Source organism: Bactrocera neohumeralis, unplaced genomic scaffold, assembly GCF_024586455.1.
Source record: "Bactrocera neohumeralis isolate Rockhampton unplaced genomic scaffold, APGP_CSIRO_Bneo_wtdbg2-racon-allhic-juicebox.fasta_v2 cluster11, whole genome shotgun sequence".
Classification (NCBI taxonomy): domain Eukaryota; kingdom Metazoa; phylum Arthropoda; class Insecta; order Diptera; family Tephritidae; genus Bactrocera; species Bactrocera neohumeralis.
Genome location: NW_026089624.1, coordinates 11062719 through 11078813, shown reverse-complemented (window position 1 = coordinate 11078813; position 16095 = coordinate 11062719). Strand labels below are relative to the sequence as shown.

The window sequence follows — 16095 nt, the reverse complement described above, 5'->3', positions numbered from 1 at the left end:
TAGTTATATATATTAAGTATCCAAAAATTATATATGATTGCAAATATTATGAAGTAAGAGCAATTCCACAAAAAGATGGTAAATTAATAATTAATAATGAAATTGCAAATGCAAAAAGAATATATAAATATTAAAAATTGCAAAAGAGAAATGATAAATACTTATTGTAAAATTAATAATAAAAATACTTGCCTATCAGATATTTTGTCCAATAAAAAAGGGAAATGTAAAAAAATTAAAGAAAAACATAAAGACATAGATATAATTAAAGAAGGAGCAATATTAGTCTCTGGAAATCATACTATAGATGACTCCGCCATAAATGGAGTTTACCTTGTAACATTTGAAAATTATACAAATATTGATAATATAACTTACGAAAATATTGATTGTAAAATTTGGAATTATTTAAAAAATAATCATATTAATAACTTTGAAATTATAGAATACATTAAAACAAAAAACAAAGAATTTGAATTTGAAAACATAAATATTTTGAGTGAAAGAATTAAAGAATTTAAAAATCATTCACTTTTCTGGTACATAATTGTAATACTTGTACTATTAATAACAATATACATAATCTATAAGATTTTAAAATTAAAAAAATATATAAAACCAATAAGCAAAGCAAAAATTAAAATTTCAAGAATTGTCATATAATGCTATTTTAGAGAGCATTTACAAAATATCAAAAAATGATACTGAATCGGGGACGATTCATCTTAGAGAGGGGGGAGTTAACGGCAGCAGCCACACAGATACTTAACGATAAATGTAAACAAATTGTATCTTCTCACAGTATTACTGCTTGGTCAGCAGTATACTTTAATTAATAAGAAATCAATATATCACTTGTTTTGATAAGTAAGCAAAATCCAATATTCCATTATTTGTTTTGATAATGATAATGAAATCACTTAATGTAATGCCAAAGCATCTTTAGTAATAAGCATAGAATTATAAGAATATAAATATAAGTGCTTTTACTAATAAAGATCAGTGTATAATCGGCAAGCGTATTGAGTGATCATCTTGATGATCAAAGCGCACCATATATTGTCACTCAAACCAACACTTTGTTTAATTTCTACCGCGCGTAGCGGAACGGAATATATTTTTTTAATACTTCCCACACCAGGAAAGTTAATTTGCATCCCTAGGCAATACTGACATTGTATACAAATTAAAGAGCCGATGTTTACTTCATATCGGAATTGTACAGTTGTGTGAACAAAAAGAGGTAAACATAATTTGCAGGTTTTAGAGTTTCTCATTAATATTTGTTTTTATTTACCTTTGCATTGTGGGAAATTGTAATCACTGGTAGGATAAAATTATATGAGTTATACTTGTATCTAAAAACAATTTTATTTAATAAGAAAATAGCACATTTTAAAATTTCACAACAGCTTATGGTTGTTCCTATTTTGTTCACACCACTGTACATGTGATAGAACAGTTAATGGTGGTGATGCTAGTTGTAAAAATTCATTTTAGCTAAAATTATAAAAACTTTTCTCAAGTTGTGGGCTTTTATTCGTACATATGCAAGCCAGTTTTATACATATATCTGCATATATAAAAAAGAAAAGATACTTGTGACCATAATATATATTTTGTTTAAACATATTGCAGTTCCATTTAATGAAAATGCTCATATAAATATATTATTTGTGATATTTTCAGTTTGGTTGTTTTACCAAAATATTCAAAGAATTGAGGTTTTTTTATGATTGTTTTGTTAAATTTTAAAGATCTAAGTTACCTCTGGAAATGTATTAAAATAATAATTCGCGCTATAGAAAGGGAACATACATTTTCAAAAAAAATAAGAAATCATCAAGTAAAAATATATTTGCGTGGTATGGCATTATTAATTGAGAGTGGCAAATCACACAAATAGAATACTTCCGATAATGGCAGAAACAGCGAATTCCGCTTCTCCCTTCGCTACGAGCGACAAGCGTTTTGTTCTCGTTTTCATTCGAACAATGTTGCCATTACTCAATACGCGTATGTAGTTTTGTACACATCTAACTTTTCAATTATAATTTTTCATAATATTAAATATCAAAACTGAAATCAAACTATTAAAAATAGTTAATATATTCATAAATAATAGCATTCGACTCTGATTTTGAGTTAGTTTAGAAAATTTCGAACATATTGAAGACATTTTTTATAACTACTACTGTATAACGAGATTGGCAACCTTGCGTTGTGAGAGAGCAATCTGCTGACTCGTTTCCACGGGGAAAACCCCAAATAGTTGGAAATTCTATGGTAAACGGGCGGTAGAAGCGGTGTTGGCTAATCATTTACATTCCGCTCTCATAAGATTCATTTGGGCATATGTGTTGGAAGAAACAGTGGTTCATAAACTGAAGTTATTATTGAAATTACTTTTTATAAAACTTAGCTACAGCAAATGAGATTAAACCAAACATAGAATTTATTACTTCAAATAAACTAAATTAATTGCTGTTATAAAGACCTATTAAAAAATGATTACTAAAATAAAATATTTACTATGCTTTTTGTTATTTGTCTTACATTTTATAAATTTATAGTAGTTGCAAAGAAAATTAAAATTGTTAAGCAATTTTACAGTTATTACCCACAGTGCAACTTCCCATATATGCGCGCGCTCTCATTTGTAAACATGGTGTGCTCTCATTTATAAATATGGAGTGGTAAAATACGTTACTCTCATTTCCTTCTTCATGTTTGCGCGCGATGATCCCATCATCTACCCCAATTAGGGCTAATATGCCCACCACTGGCTTAATTTATAGCAGAAACAGTCAAAAACGTTACTCCCTTCCTTCCTTTTCCTTCCTTAGCGAGCAAAATGTGTTAAAAGTTGAGCCCGTGGTCAAAACGCAGAAATCAGCCATGTTTGTTTGTTTTCATTTGAATAATGTTGCCACTGCTCAGTACGCATATATACATAGTTTTGTGCACATCTAAGTTTTCAATTACAATTTTTCATAATATAAAATATCAAAACTGAAAACAAACTATTAAAACTAGTTTATATATTTATAAATAATAGCATTCGACTCTGATTTTGAGTTATTTTAAGAAAATTTCAAACATATTGAAGACAACATTTATAATTACTACAGTATATCGAGATTGGCAACCCTGCGTTGTGAGAGAGCAATCAGCTGACACGTTTCCACGGCAAAAATCCAAATGCTGTGGATTCCTACGGCATCCAACGGCAAAGAGAGAAGGGAGTAGCGTTTTTCACTGTTCACTTACATTGCGCGCCCATAAGATAGGTCGTATCAGCTGACGCGGGCCACGATTCTACGTTTTTCACTGTTCCTGCTATTACTTAGAGCCGTTATGCTGATTCGACATTTCCCGCTGTCAACGACCCGGCATAACTTAGTGAGCAATTTAATGTTAATGCAATACGATACCAAGAACGTTGATATATGTATGTATATAAATGTGTGTTTGTATCCACACGATCGTGGTACCGTATTTTGTTATGCTATTTGCAACTATATATATATGTATTTATAATTTTTTTTTATTATTTAAAAAAAAAATACTTATTCTTGCATTAAGCTGTAACAGCTTGGGAGTGGTGGAGTCATCTGATGATGTAACTTGCGTAGCAATTCATGTTTAATGTCTTCAGTTAACATAGAGCTAAATCAGGCGAATACTGTGGTTGCGGCACGATATTGGTTGAAAATTTAACTCACCAAGAATCAATGTAGTATGCGACGGCGAATTATCATAGCGCAAAAACCAATAATTGTCGGCCCATGATTCCGGCCTCTTTTAACGAATAGCTTAGGGGAAAGGACGCATTACAGTCAAGACTCATCGCCAGTAATAATACGTTTCATAACCTCCTGGTAGGCGGAAAGCATTGTTTCACAGACGTTAACGGAACGCTGTTTTTCGAAAAAATTCAGTGATTTTGGAACCAGTCGTGCTTTTACTTTTCTTAGGCCCAAATGATCTTTTAAAAATGGTTTTCACTGATCCTTCCCATATGCCAACGATGCCAGTAATATCTCTGACTTATAGTCGTCAATTCTCCAGCATCAATTACTTTATTTCATTGACGTGTTGATCTTCAGTTGATGTTGTCGTCAGCGCGTTCTCATTTGTATCAATCACCGCATGCTGCGATTACACTGGTCAACAAATTTCTCATTTTTTTTGTCACATGAAAATTTATATCAAATTTTGAATATATTAGGGTCACCAAAAAATGATATATCAACGAAAAAAATTTACACATCATGTTTTCTTGTTTTTTTTTTATTTTGTTTATACATTGCAACTAGTTCAAATAAAAGAAAGGACTTGAATAGGACTTAAAAATATAATTACAAAATCACAAAACTACTATGAGAGTATTGGCTAATTTGAAAGATCGCTGGGTTTGAGGCGTTTGAGTCGTCTTGGTGGTCCATCACTAGAAGTTAACATAACTACTTCTTCGTTACAATGCTGTAGCAATCTTGCACTATGTGCTGTTGCAATTTTTAGTATTTCTGCGTTAACCGAGTTTACGCCTAGATCACGCTCTGTATCAGCACATCTACAATACCAAGGCGCTTTGACAATTAGTCTTAGTACTTTGTTTTGAAATTGTTGGATGACTTTCTTATTGTTTTGCGTTAGTACATCCCCAGAGTTGTGCACCATAGCTCCATATCGGTCGGAGTATTTGCTTATAGATAAGTAACTTATTTTCGATGGATAACACTGATTTGTTACCGATTAACCAATTGTAATTTTTGAGTCGCATGTCCAGCTCCTTACGTTTGTTTTTACGTGAACTTTCCACCGTAGCTTAGTGTCAAGCGTCATTCCTAAGTATTTGGCGGAATTAAAGTGCGGTATTCGTACACCGTCTATGAAAATTGGTAAGTGCTGTATCTTGTTGTATGTGAAAACAATGTGTACAGACTTAGCTTCATTCAGTTTTATCTGCCATTTATTTGCCCATTGTACGACTTTATTTACAGCTGTTTGGAGATTAGAAGTGAACTCGTGTTCACCTCTACCAACAGCATGCAACGCGGTATCATCTGCAAATGTGGCTGTTGTATAATTGCAGTCTTTTGGCAGGTCGTGCATGAATAGTATATAAAGAAGAGGGCCCAACACACTACCTTGTGGAACTCCTGCTTTTATTTCCCTAAGAATAGAATATTTGTCTCCTTGTTTAACGCGAAAGTAGCGATCTGATAAGTACGATTTTATGATGTCATAATGCTGTTTCGGTAAAATCAGTTTCAGTTTCGAAAGCAGTCCTTTGTGACAAACTTTATCGAACGCTTTTGCAACATCCAAAAACACTGCAGAACAGAACTCTTTTTCCTCAAAGGCTTTTTCAATAATGTGCGTAATCCTGTGGATTTGATCAATCGTAGAATGGTTGGCTCGAAACCCAAACTGATGCGCTGGAATTATGGTTTTTCGTTCAATGATTTTATTGATACGTTTTATGAGAATTTTATCAAAAAGCTTCGATATTATCGGTAGAAGTGATATGGGTCTGTAAGAAGATACATCATATCCTGGTTTCCCTGGCTTTGGAATCATGATAATTTCAGCAATTTTCCAATAAGTTGGCACGTATTTAAGATGAAAAGCCGCGTTAATAATGTTGGTAATTTTTGCTATGCTTATTTGAGGAAGCTGTTTTAGGACCTCGGCAGTAATCAGGTCATAACCGGGGGATTTTTTGTTTTCAGATTTTTGATTTCCTCACTTAGCTCACTGCTTGTGCAACTTGAGATTTCTTCGCTTTCTTGACTGGAAGCAGTAGGATAATCTACGTGTGTTTCATATGGGGAGAATATTTTGGCTAAATAATCCGAAAATACTTCTGCTTTTTTTAAATCGTCTCTGGCCCAGCTATCAGCACTTATTTTAAGGGGACATACTTGAGTTTCTGGTGTTTGTAGTCTTTTACAGCTTTTCCAAAGAGAGTAGTCAGAATTTTTTCCATTGCTTAGGGACCGAAGATATTTTGCGAAACTATCATTTTTAAACTTCTTAATTTTCCGATTAAGATCTTTAGAGACTTTATTTAAAATAGATTTATCAACTGGACAACGAGTTTGATGCCACTTACGTCGTAGCTTTCTCTTTAATTTAATTATTTCTCTTATATCATTAGGATATTGAGAGTTTACAGCAATTTTCTTTAATTCCGGTGTACTTTTCCAAGCTGCGTGTTGTATACTTGTTGTAAAGTGTAAAATTTCAGATTCTAACTGGCCAGTATTTAAAATAGAGTCATATTTACTTTCGTAACATTCCATGATCGTTCTAAAGTATTCCCAATCTGTTCGTTTATTATACAAGGCCGCTGCTTTTTCTTTAAAGATGATGGTTTCGCTATAGCTTAAATAGATTGGAGAATGATCCGAATTAAGGTCATGACCCTGATTCACCGACAAATAGTTCCGGGATATTTTGCCGACAATGAAAAAATCTATCAGGTCTGGAATCTTTTGATTATCTGTTGGCCAATATGATGGTAAGTTCGTCGAGAAAGCGTAACTTCCGGTTGACTGCAGTGCTTTATAGAGTTCTCTCCCCTTTGTAGTCGTAAGCCTTGAACCCCAGTGCGTGTTCTTTGCGTTGAAATCTCCACCCATTATGAATCTATACCTGTGTCTGTTTATTAAGTGTTGGTACTCTTCAAATTTGATTTGATGCCTTGGGGGACTGTACACGGAGGTAAGTGAGAGTGGACTCTTAACTCCGTAAATAGTCACTGTTGTAGCTTGAAACTTATCAGTTGAAAGTTTTTCTTCTTCAAAATGTTTGATCGTATTTTTGATTAGTATTGCGCTTCCGCCACGGGCGCAATTGCTAGGATGAATTGTATGGTAAGTTTCATAATTTTTAATTTTAAAATAGGTTTGTGACGTAAAATGTGTCTCCGATATCATACATACGTCAACATTTTCCGAGTTTAGTACAATTTCGATTTCATTTTTATGTTTGATTAACCCATTTGAGTTCCATAGAAGAATTTTTAATGATTTAGTCATCTTTGGTATCAAAAAGATATTTTTCAAGCTTGCATAAGTGATTTTGTAAGGAAGTGTTGAATTCGTCTTGTTTATTGAGTTTCTGTAAGATCTGTGATAAAATGCTGTTGGATGATACATTATCATTATTATTTGCTTTTAGAACATGAGCAAAAGTGAATTTTTTGGTTGTTTCAGCTGTAACTTTAGGATCTTCTTGTTGTTGATGTTCATTGTTTTTTGTTCTAAAGTCTACAGAACCTTCAACTTTTTGGGTTAGACCATCCCCTTTTTGTGGCCAATTGTGTTAGCTCGTATTTTCTGTAATTCCTTAGCAACAAGGCACCCTCGATAGTTGGCTGGATGTGCTTCGCCACAGTTACAGCATTTAGGCTGCTGTTTCTCTGGTTTCGAACATTCAGATGTTTTATGCTTACCGGCGCACTTAACGCATCTTGGTTGTTTACCACAATAGTTTTGTGTGTGGCCAAATGACTGGCAATGTTTGCATTGTGGTATCATCTTAGGTAGTTTTAACGGTTCAATAGAAACAATAGAGTTCAATATAGTTTTGGTTTCATAAATCTTTTTTATGTTCTCCATGGGATCGAAGGTTACCAAAAACATATCGAGGGGAGTTTTAGTTTTCCATTGAAGACGATTGACAGCACTCAGTGCATTTAATCCTTGCTCTTTTAAGTCGTTAATTATCGATTTCGGATCAAAAGAGTTGTGTAAATTTTTTACAATAACTTTAATTGGCCGCGTTTGCTTATTCTCAAAGCTATACCAAGATATATTTCTACACGAAAGTGCTTTCGATATGCATCTATAGTCCTCTACGGAGAAAGTATTTACTTTATATATTCCATTATTTAAAAGCTTATTGGTAAAATTGTTTTTTGCTTCTGATTTTGCAATAGCATATAGTTGTTGATAATTGCTGCCTGTGGCATCTCCAGACACCATAATTGGTGGAGGCCGCGAACTATTTTTTGGGTTAAGCGGTTTTGCTATGGCGTTATCTGCTTTTTCCTGAAGATCAGGAGAACACTCCGCTTTTCGTTTTTTAGCTGGTCTTTTTTTTAGAATCCATTCCGTTTCTCTGGCTAGTTCTTCCTCATCCGTTGAGAATTCAACCTTATTTTCCAAATTCTGAATTTTCTTTACATCAGTGGACTTAAGCTTTATATTTTCGGCTTTTAGAGTATTTACTTCCAATGAAAGTGTTTTACACATTTCTTCCATTTCCTCTAGCTTTTTTGTTAGTTCTTCGATTGTGACGTCTTTTTTGGCAGTTTTACTTAGTTTGCCCCCTCCTGGAGGTGGTGTCTTGATAATTGGCATAATTGATTTTAAAGTTTGCTTATAATTATATTCATATAACAATTAAAGGTATAAATATAAAATAAACAATACTTGACAACCCTATAACTCAATTGCCTTGTGAATAATTATTAATCTAAATTTTGAGTATACTTTTAGGCTAAGGTAATATAGGTAATTTTTTGTGGCGCCAAAAAAGTCTCCAAACAGCTGATGTTTTCTCCTCTGTGTTCAATAAAGTGTGATATCGGCGAAATTACAAACCTTCCAATCGAAACTAGTCAGTGGTTGTAGGTCGCTGGTTCTGCACTCCAATACACCTGGATACCGCGCTTTGGATTTTCCGGATTGATGGGCAGATTTTTGTTAATTTTCTGCCTTTTTCCACCAAAATTATTTAATTTTTTTAGCACGCACAATTACTCACTCTTTTAACAAGCAGAGCTGCTAACAGAGCATCTTGTTTTCTTGTGACATCAAAACATACATATATTTTCGGAAAAAGTACAAAATTCAGCCACACTTACAGAATTATTTCCTAATATCTAATAGATACTTATGATTTTCTTGAATATTTGGCTTCCTTGATAATGCTTCTCCATTAAGGAAATGTCTTGATGAAACCTCTCACCTTGATCGTCACTCACAGCATCCAAATTTGCCGGAAAGAAATCCAAATGAGAGTCCAGCATATGTATTTTCAAGGACATATTACACCCCAAAGCTTTAAATGATATCATTAGTTCATTTATTGAATCTTCGTAATTTTCCGCTTTATGGTTACCTAGAAAATTTTGAACAACATTCACAAAACATTTCCAGGCGAGTTTTTCCTGATCATTCAGTTTTTTTTCAAAGCTCTTATCCTTCATGAATTGCCGTATTTGTAAGCCTACAAATATTCCCTTTTTGATTTTCGCCTCGCTAAGTTTAGAGAATTTCTCTTTTAGATATAAAAACCATCTCCATCTTTAGGCATAGCTTTTACAAAATTTTGTATCAGACCAAGCTTTATGTGCAACGGTGGTAAAAGTATATCATCAGGGTTCACTAGAGGACATTTTTAACATTTTTATGGCCTGGAGTTAGTGATTCACGCTTGGCCACACTTTCTTTGTATAGTGACTTTTTCTGTCTCTACTGTCCCATTCACAAATAAAACAGCAAAATTTCGTATAACTAAGCTTTAGTCCATGTAAAAGTGCAATGACTTTAAAATCACCACAAATTTTCTAAGCGTGTTTACTGTATTCAATTTTTTCAAGTATAAATCTCATATTTTCGTAAGTCTCTTTCATATCAGAATCATTAGCAATCGGCACTGAAGGAAGTTTTGTTTCCATTATGCAGTAACACTGCTTTCAAAATAGTTTTTGAAGAGTCAGTAAACAGTCGCCAGTGACTTGGATTATATTCGAAATTTAATAAATTCATCTTCCTGTTGTGTCGTCGTTATTACAATAGACTAAATCACCTCCTTCAGAAAAGTAAGGTTTTATTTCACCGTCAAGACGTCGAAAATAAGAAATCTTTATACCACGAGAAAGTAAATTCTAGTCGTTTAATCTAGACTCCAAAAGCTCAGCCTGTTTTTTAGGCAGATTTAAATCACGTACTAAATCGTTTAAATCACGTTGTGTCAGTAAGTGCGGTTCCTTTGAAGTTGACGGTTCATAACTTGAGTCACTATCTTCAGATACCTTACTATGCTGACTGAGAACAAATTCCGGAATAGAATTCTCACTTTTTGATCGATTTGGAGGCATCGGCACAGGCAGTTCGGCACTATGTAGGATGGGTCTCTTGGCCGAAGAAAAGTTTGGATAATGGATAGTGTGTTTGGATTTGGTAGTAATACCTTTTGTTTGAGTAAAAGAAAAATAACAATCACTTACATGATCCTTTGGTTCTGTCCAAATCATTGGTATAGCAAATGACAAATGTCTAGGTTCTTGTTTAGTCAACCTAAAAGGAGCCTCACACACGTTACACAACATTTATGTGGAACCCAGGATTTGTCTTGATTCCTCACAGGAAAACCAAAATGGTCTAAATAGCACTGTTCAATTAGTGATGTGAAATTTCGACGCTGAGATGTAAAAGTTAATTCTCCACACACATAACAAAAATTGTCCGGGTTGTTCAAACACTTTCGTGGCATATTTACGATCTAACTAATGTAAATAAAATGTAATTTAGCAAACACAATAGTTACACAGTCAACAAAATGCAGTTGTGTAAACAAAGAAACGTATACTCGTATGAGGTCAGAAATGAATATGTAGCTGTCACAAGAAAACTGGATGTGATAGAAACAAAACTGTTATATATTTTTAATGAGGATACACCAACATAAATAAAAATCATAACAAAGTTCATGTGACAAAAACCGTGTTTACCAGTGTAGTCACCGAACGCCCTTTCCAACATTCTGAACGTTTTGGCAGCAGAAATTTGATTCCGCTTGCAAAATTTAATTGAACCTCTTTCTTTGTTGAATAATTTTACTCATCGTAAAAATCGTCGAATGTACTTTATGTACTTCAGAAAGACAAGCGTATTTAAATCCCACCTTTAATTATTCAGGGGTGTTGTGGAATCTGATAGTTGTCGGAATCAGAATTGAAACCGATCAAAAAACGTAGTAGGTGTCATGAATTCAGATATCATTGGTTTGATATTCGAAACAGAATTTGTATCGGATTTGGGTGTCACGGAAACCAATTTTATCGGTTTTGCTATCAGAAACAAAGCAAGAAGATAGTCGCTCACAGATTTGAAATGTAAGCTAAGAAATCAAGTTTTTTTATTTTATTTTATTATTTCGAATTAATTTATCAATATTTCTATAGGGGAGACATAAGTATAAAACACGAAATGTCTTAAATATTGGGTTTTTGGAAAAAAAATCCGGATATTTAAAGATATTAGATTTACAAAACGTAATAAATGTAATTTAACACCCAAATGCGTCCTTATTCATTAGATAAATGTTATCTCTTAAACTCTTTCTTTAATTCAGAACTCATTAAAAACTTTAATAGGATTGCTACCAAATGTATTCATTTGCATGTTTTGTCACATTAGTACACAGCTGATTCGAATAGTTCGTGTGTTCGAAAAGACGGAAATCCAATCAGATTCTGTGACACCAATGAAAATCATCATCATCAGAATTTGCAATTCTGACAGCTAAGCAATTCTGTCTTGGATTCCACAACACCCCTGATTGACGCTTACGCGGTTATAGGCGAGTTTACAACAGTCTGCCAGTCGTTCTTCCTTTTCGATGTTTGGAGCCAATTGGAGAACCCAAGTGTAATCAGGTCCTTTTGCGCGTGGACTTTTCAACGGAGTGGAGGTCTTCCTCTGCTTCTACTGGCGGGTATTAGGTCGAATACTCTCAGAGCTGGAGTGTTTTCATCCATTCAGGCGACATGACCTAGCCAGCATAGTCGCTGTCGTGGCATACTTCGTACAGCTCATCGTTCCATTGACTGCGGTATTCGCCGTTATCAATGCGCAAAGGACCATAACACCGCAAAACCTTTCTCTTGAAAATGTGAGATGTTGTCATCATCTATGCCTCTGCACCATATAGCAGGACGAGGATGATGAGTAACTTTTAGAATTCGGTCTTTGTTAGTCGAGAGAGGACTTTACTTCTCAATTGCCTACTCGGTCCGAAGTAGCACCTGTTGGCAAGAGTTATCCTGCAGAACTAAGGCCCGGCTAATGAGGACAATGATATGATACTTTCCCTATTTAACTCTGCAGCTCGAATCATTTTCTCCAGCAGTATAGAAAAAGTCACACGATAAAGAGTCTTTTTGTCTGAAACCTTTGGTATCGAACGGCTCGGAAAGGCCCTGCCCGATCCTGACGGAGTTTTTGGTGTTGTTTATGGTTGAGCAATGGAACGTTTGCTCCATCGTCATCGATCAAATTCATCATCTCCTGATGTTATGCTTTCACTGCCATTCAGCAGGTTGGAGAAGCGTTCCTTCCATAATTCTAGTATGCTCTGGGCATCAAGAGTATGCAACTCGAGTAAAAAATCGTTCGATTGTCTGCTGTGATTGTAGCACCTTCATTGTGTTTGTTGACGTGCGTTTTTTGCTACTGTTGCTGCGTACCTTCGCTGCAACAAGACAGTAGTCTGGGTGAATACTAGGACCTCGGAGCGTATGCAAGTCTAAAACACTGAAGGCGTATCTTCCGTCTATCACAACATAATCGATCTGGTTGGTGGCTTTTCGATCGAGAGACATCCAGGTAGCTTGAGGAATTTGCCTTCGCCAGAATGTAGTACTACAGATAACCATATTTCGGGCCCCGGCGAAGTCGATCAGCCTCAACCCTTTTGAGGGTGTTCCCTCATGGAAGCTGAATTTACCGAACGTTGTGTCTAAGATGTCTTCGTTCCCCACCCTGTCGTTAAAGTCGCCGAGCACATTTTGACATCGTGGCGGGGCAGCTCTCATAAACGCCACCTACAAAATTAAGGAACGGACATTCCAAATGCCCTTAAATTGTAATCCCTAGCCCGTTTTCAGTGGTCGTCATCATAAGGGGGTCTCTCATCCGACGCGGTTTTATTCTTTTAATTGAAGCTGCTCTTTATGTGGCTGGTCACTTCAGCTCGCTTGCAAACGGATATTCTTTGGCTACCCAGAGGATACTTGGTCTAAAACCGGAGGTCGTGAGCTGTTCTGGGCATATATAAAAGAATCACATCTGGTCACTCCCAAGTGAATAGCACTCTAAGAACTTTCCTCACTTGCGTGAACTTCTTCATCCATCCGTATATTAAATTGTGTACAGATATCACCAACAATCACACCAACCTACAAACTGAACGATCAGAATCAAGTTCTTGTAAGAAAAACTTTTTTATTTGTATTTAAAAAATTTCGCTTATCCAAAACAATGCTGCATTATTTGAGCAAATTGTTCTGATCCATCCGATCAAAATCAACTTCTAGTATGGAAACTTTTCTTTTGTCAAGATTATAACTTCGTTGCAACGTTTTTTCTTGTTTTTATATTATTTTCTTATATAAAAATAATTTTTATACCAATAATATTTTTCAGTTGGTATTTCGGACCGATGTCTCGTCAAGATGCAACCGAAGTGCTAATGAATGAGCGCGACCGAGGTGTATTTCTAGTACGTGATAGTAATTCCATCGCAGGTGATTATGTTTTGTGTGTAAGGTGCGTGTGTACTAAATTTTTATAATATATCTATGGCATCCAATTTGTTTTAATTCAGACAAATTTGTTGTATCGACATGTGTATTTATTACTTATAGAGAGGACACCAAAGTTAGTAACTATATTATAAATAAGATACAACAACAGGATCAAGTTTTGTATCGAATAGGGGATCAATTATTTGAAAACTTACAAAAATTGTTAACTTTTTACACATTGCACTATCTTGACACCACTCCGCTGAGACGCCCTGCACCAAAGAAGGCTGAAAAAGTCATTGGTAGATATGACTTTGAGGGTAGTGTAAGTATAAATATTTTATTAAAATAACACATTTTGATTATTTTGTATTTGTATGCGTCCAGGATCAAGATGATCTCCCTTTTAGACGTGGCGAAATCCTGACTGTAATTCGCAAGGACGAAGATCAGTGGTGGACGGTCCGAAATCAGCAGGGACAAATCGGTCAAATTCCTGTACCTTATGTTCAAATAGTTAGTTTATTCACCATTATTAATCATATTACATTAATTTGCATTTATGGCAGAAAATAATATATTAATATACCTTTTTTAATTTTTTTAGTGTGAGGAAAATACAGATGATAACTGTATTGATCGGCCATTATCGAGTGGTGGCAATTGTGGCACTACTTTAGCACCTAGTAACAGTTTTCGTTCCCCGCTTTTATCAAGTGTAGCTTGCAAAAATGATACCACGATTCATTCAACATCTACAAATTGCCATCAGCTAAGCAATTCGTTGAAACGATCCGATTTAAATGTACGTATTTGTGGTGCACTGGTAAATTTATTTATATGATTATATAAATTCTTTCTTAAAAACCCAATAGCGAAAACTACCAGCGTTTGCCCGTGTGAAACAGGCACGTGTACCCAACGCCTACGACAAAACAGCACTAAAACTTGAGATTGGCAATGTAATTAAAGTAACCAAAACTAATATAAATGGCCAGTGGGAGGGGGAGCTTAACGGAAAAAAGGGGCATTTTCCATTTACACATGTGGAATTCATTGATGACTGCGATCCCATAAATAATGCTGAGGATGCAACGTTGAAAGTGGTTTCTGTGTCAAGCCTAAATAATGACTGGGTGGAATAAGATAATCATGAATGATTATTCATATTACTCATTACGATTGGATATAAATTAGTAAAAATAATCAAATGGGTCAAAAATAATTTAAAATTTCACACATTTTGTAATTTTTAAACTTGACATTAAAATAGAATTTTGGCCGATACTGTAAAATTCGTAAAAAAGGATTCATTAAAAAATAATTATTAAATATGTGCAAGTTAATTACTACTACATGTATATCAACATGTTGCTACACTGTACATATATTACGAAGAGATGTAAATGAAAGTAGTACCGAAGCAAATTTTAACCGATTAAAAATAGTGACACTTGAGTTCATATTTTTGGATATGCATACCTTCATACATTTTTTATGTTAGTAAGTTTATTTAATAAAATATATGTTTTTGTTTATCTGGTCACGTATTTTATCCCATAGAATCTTTATTATCCTTATTATATAATAATTAATAAAGTACATTAACAATATTAGATGTCGTTGCTATTATTAAAATGTGTGAAAAATAAACGACAAATGATATATTATTATCATATTTATACTTACATTTTCAAATTGTGTTTTATTTTTAGTTAAAGAAACATGAATCTATTTAAGAAACTAATATTAATAAAATAATTTGTTTTGTTTAGAAATTCTTTGGTTTCATTCTTCCGAAAATTTGCAAAAAAATATTGATAAAAATAGAGTACTCGTATCATGTTATGAATGAGTTGTATGTGTATAATTAATCTTAACCAAAAAGTGGTGAGGTTGGTAGATCAGGCGGAAGTCTTATTGTAGGGAATTTGACTTTCTCCATACGTGATAATAACAAGTACTTCAAAACATCCATCACAGTATTCGCGTTAAAATGGATTCCAGATCGGATCTGAGCGCCAAAAGTCCGTAGATAATTACGCATTTCACAATATTGTTTTGCACTTGGTCTAGGAAGAGTGAGCAAATCAGGGCTGTATATAAGGAAGTCCATATTTTTACTTTTTTCAGAAGTCATACTGAAATTAGTAATGATTTACTTCATTTCAAAATTCGAAGGCAAATATGTCGATTTTGAGAGGTAAGTACAAAAACCGATAAATTACTTTTCTACTTGGGACTCAACCTCTTTGAATAAATTGGTTCGGTCTAATACTCAGTCACGTACAGTGTTATATCTGCGAGTACGACTTTATATATTTTAACTATGTTTATTTCATTTCACTTGATTTCATGCTAATATAACAGGTTTATTTATTATTTTTATCTTTATGTTGTAGCATTAAGCTTTTCCTTTAGTTCCATAAGTGCAGCATGGATGCGAAAATGCAGGCGTGATTCAAGGGAAAATCCAGTGTATTTCTTCCTGCAGTAATACGAGAAAATAAAGAGCTAACAGTTATTTTAAAAGTTTTTTTAAGACC

At 34.3% G+C, this 16095-nt stretch overlaps 2 protein-coding genes across 19 annotated transcripts in view; one reads left to right on the top strand and one right to left on the bottom strand.

Moving 5' to 3' along the window:
- The window catches only part of LOC126765943 (adapter molecule Crk), a 155976-nt gene extending 140814 nt beyond the window's left edge, over positions 1-15162 (top strand). For 5 of the 6 annotated variants that reach the window (XM_050483686.1, XM_050483689.1, XM_050483688.1 and 2 more), the window contains exons 3-7: positions 13449-13549; positions 13630-13874; positions 13937-14065; positions 14157-14354; positions 14425-15162. In XM_050483686.1, the coding sequence (XP_050339643.1) occupies positions 13449-13549; positions 13630-13874; positions 13937-14065; positions 14157-14354; positions 14425-14694 (943 nt within the window). In that variant the 3' untranslated portion in view covers positions 14695-15162. Of the gene's footprint in view, positions 1-13448; positions 13572-13629; positions 13875-13936; positions 14066-14156; positions 14355-14424 lie in introns of all 6 variants that reach the window. The other variant, XM_050483690.1, reaches the window with a different exon arrangement.
- A 674-nt stretch (positions 15163-15836) lies between these two features.
- Positions 15837-16095, bottom strand: part of LOC126765920 (tetratricopeptide repeat protein 39B-like) — a 124407-nt gene continuing 124148 nt past the window's right edge. For 12 of the 13 annotated variants that reach the window (XM_050483624.1, XM_050483623.1, XM_050483626.1 and 9 more), the window contains one exon: positions 15837-16037. In XM_050483624.1, the coding sequence (XP_050339581.1) occupies positions 15941-16037 (97 nt within the window). In that variant the 3' untranslated portion in view covers positions 15837-15940. Of the gene's footprint in view, positions 16064-16095 lie in introns of all 13 variants that reach the window. The other variant, XM_050483621.1, reaches the window with a different exon arrangement.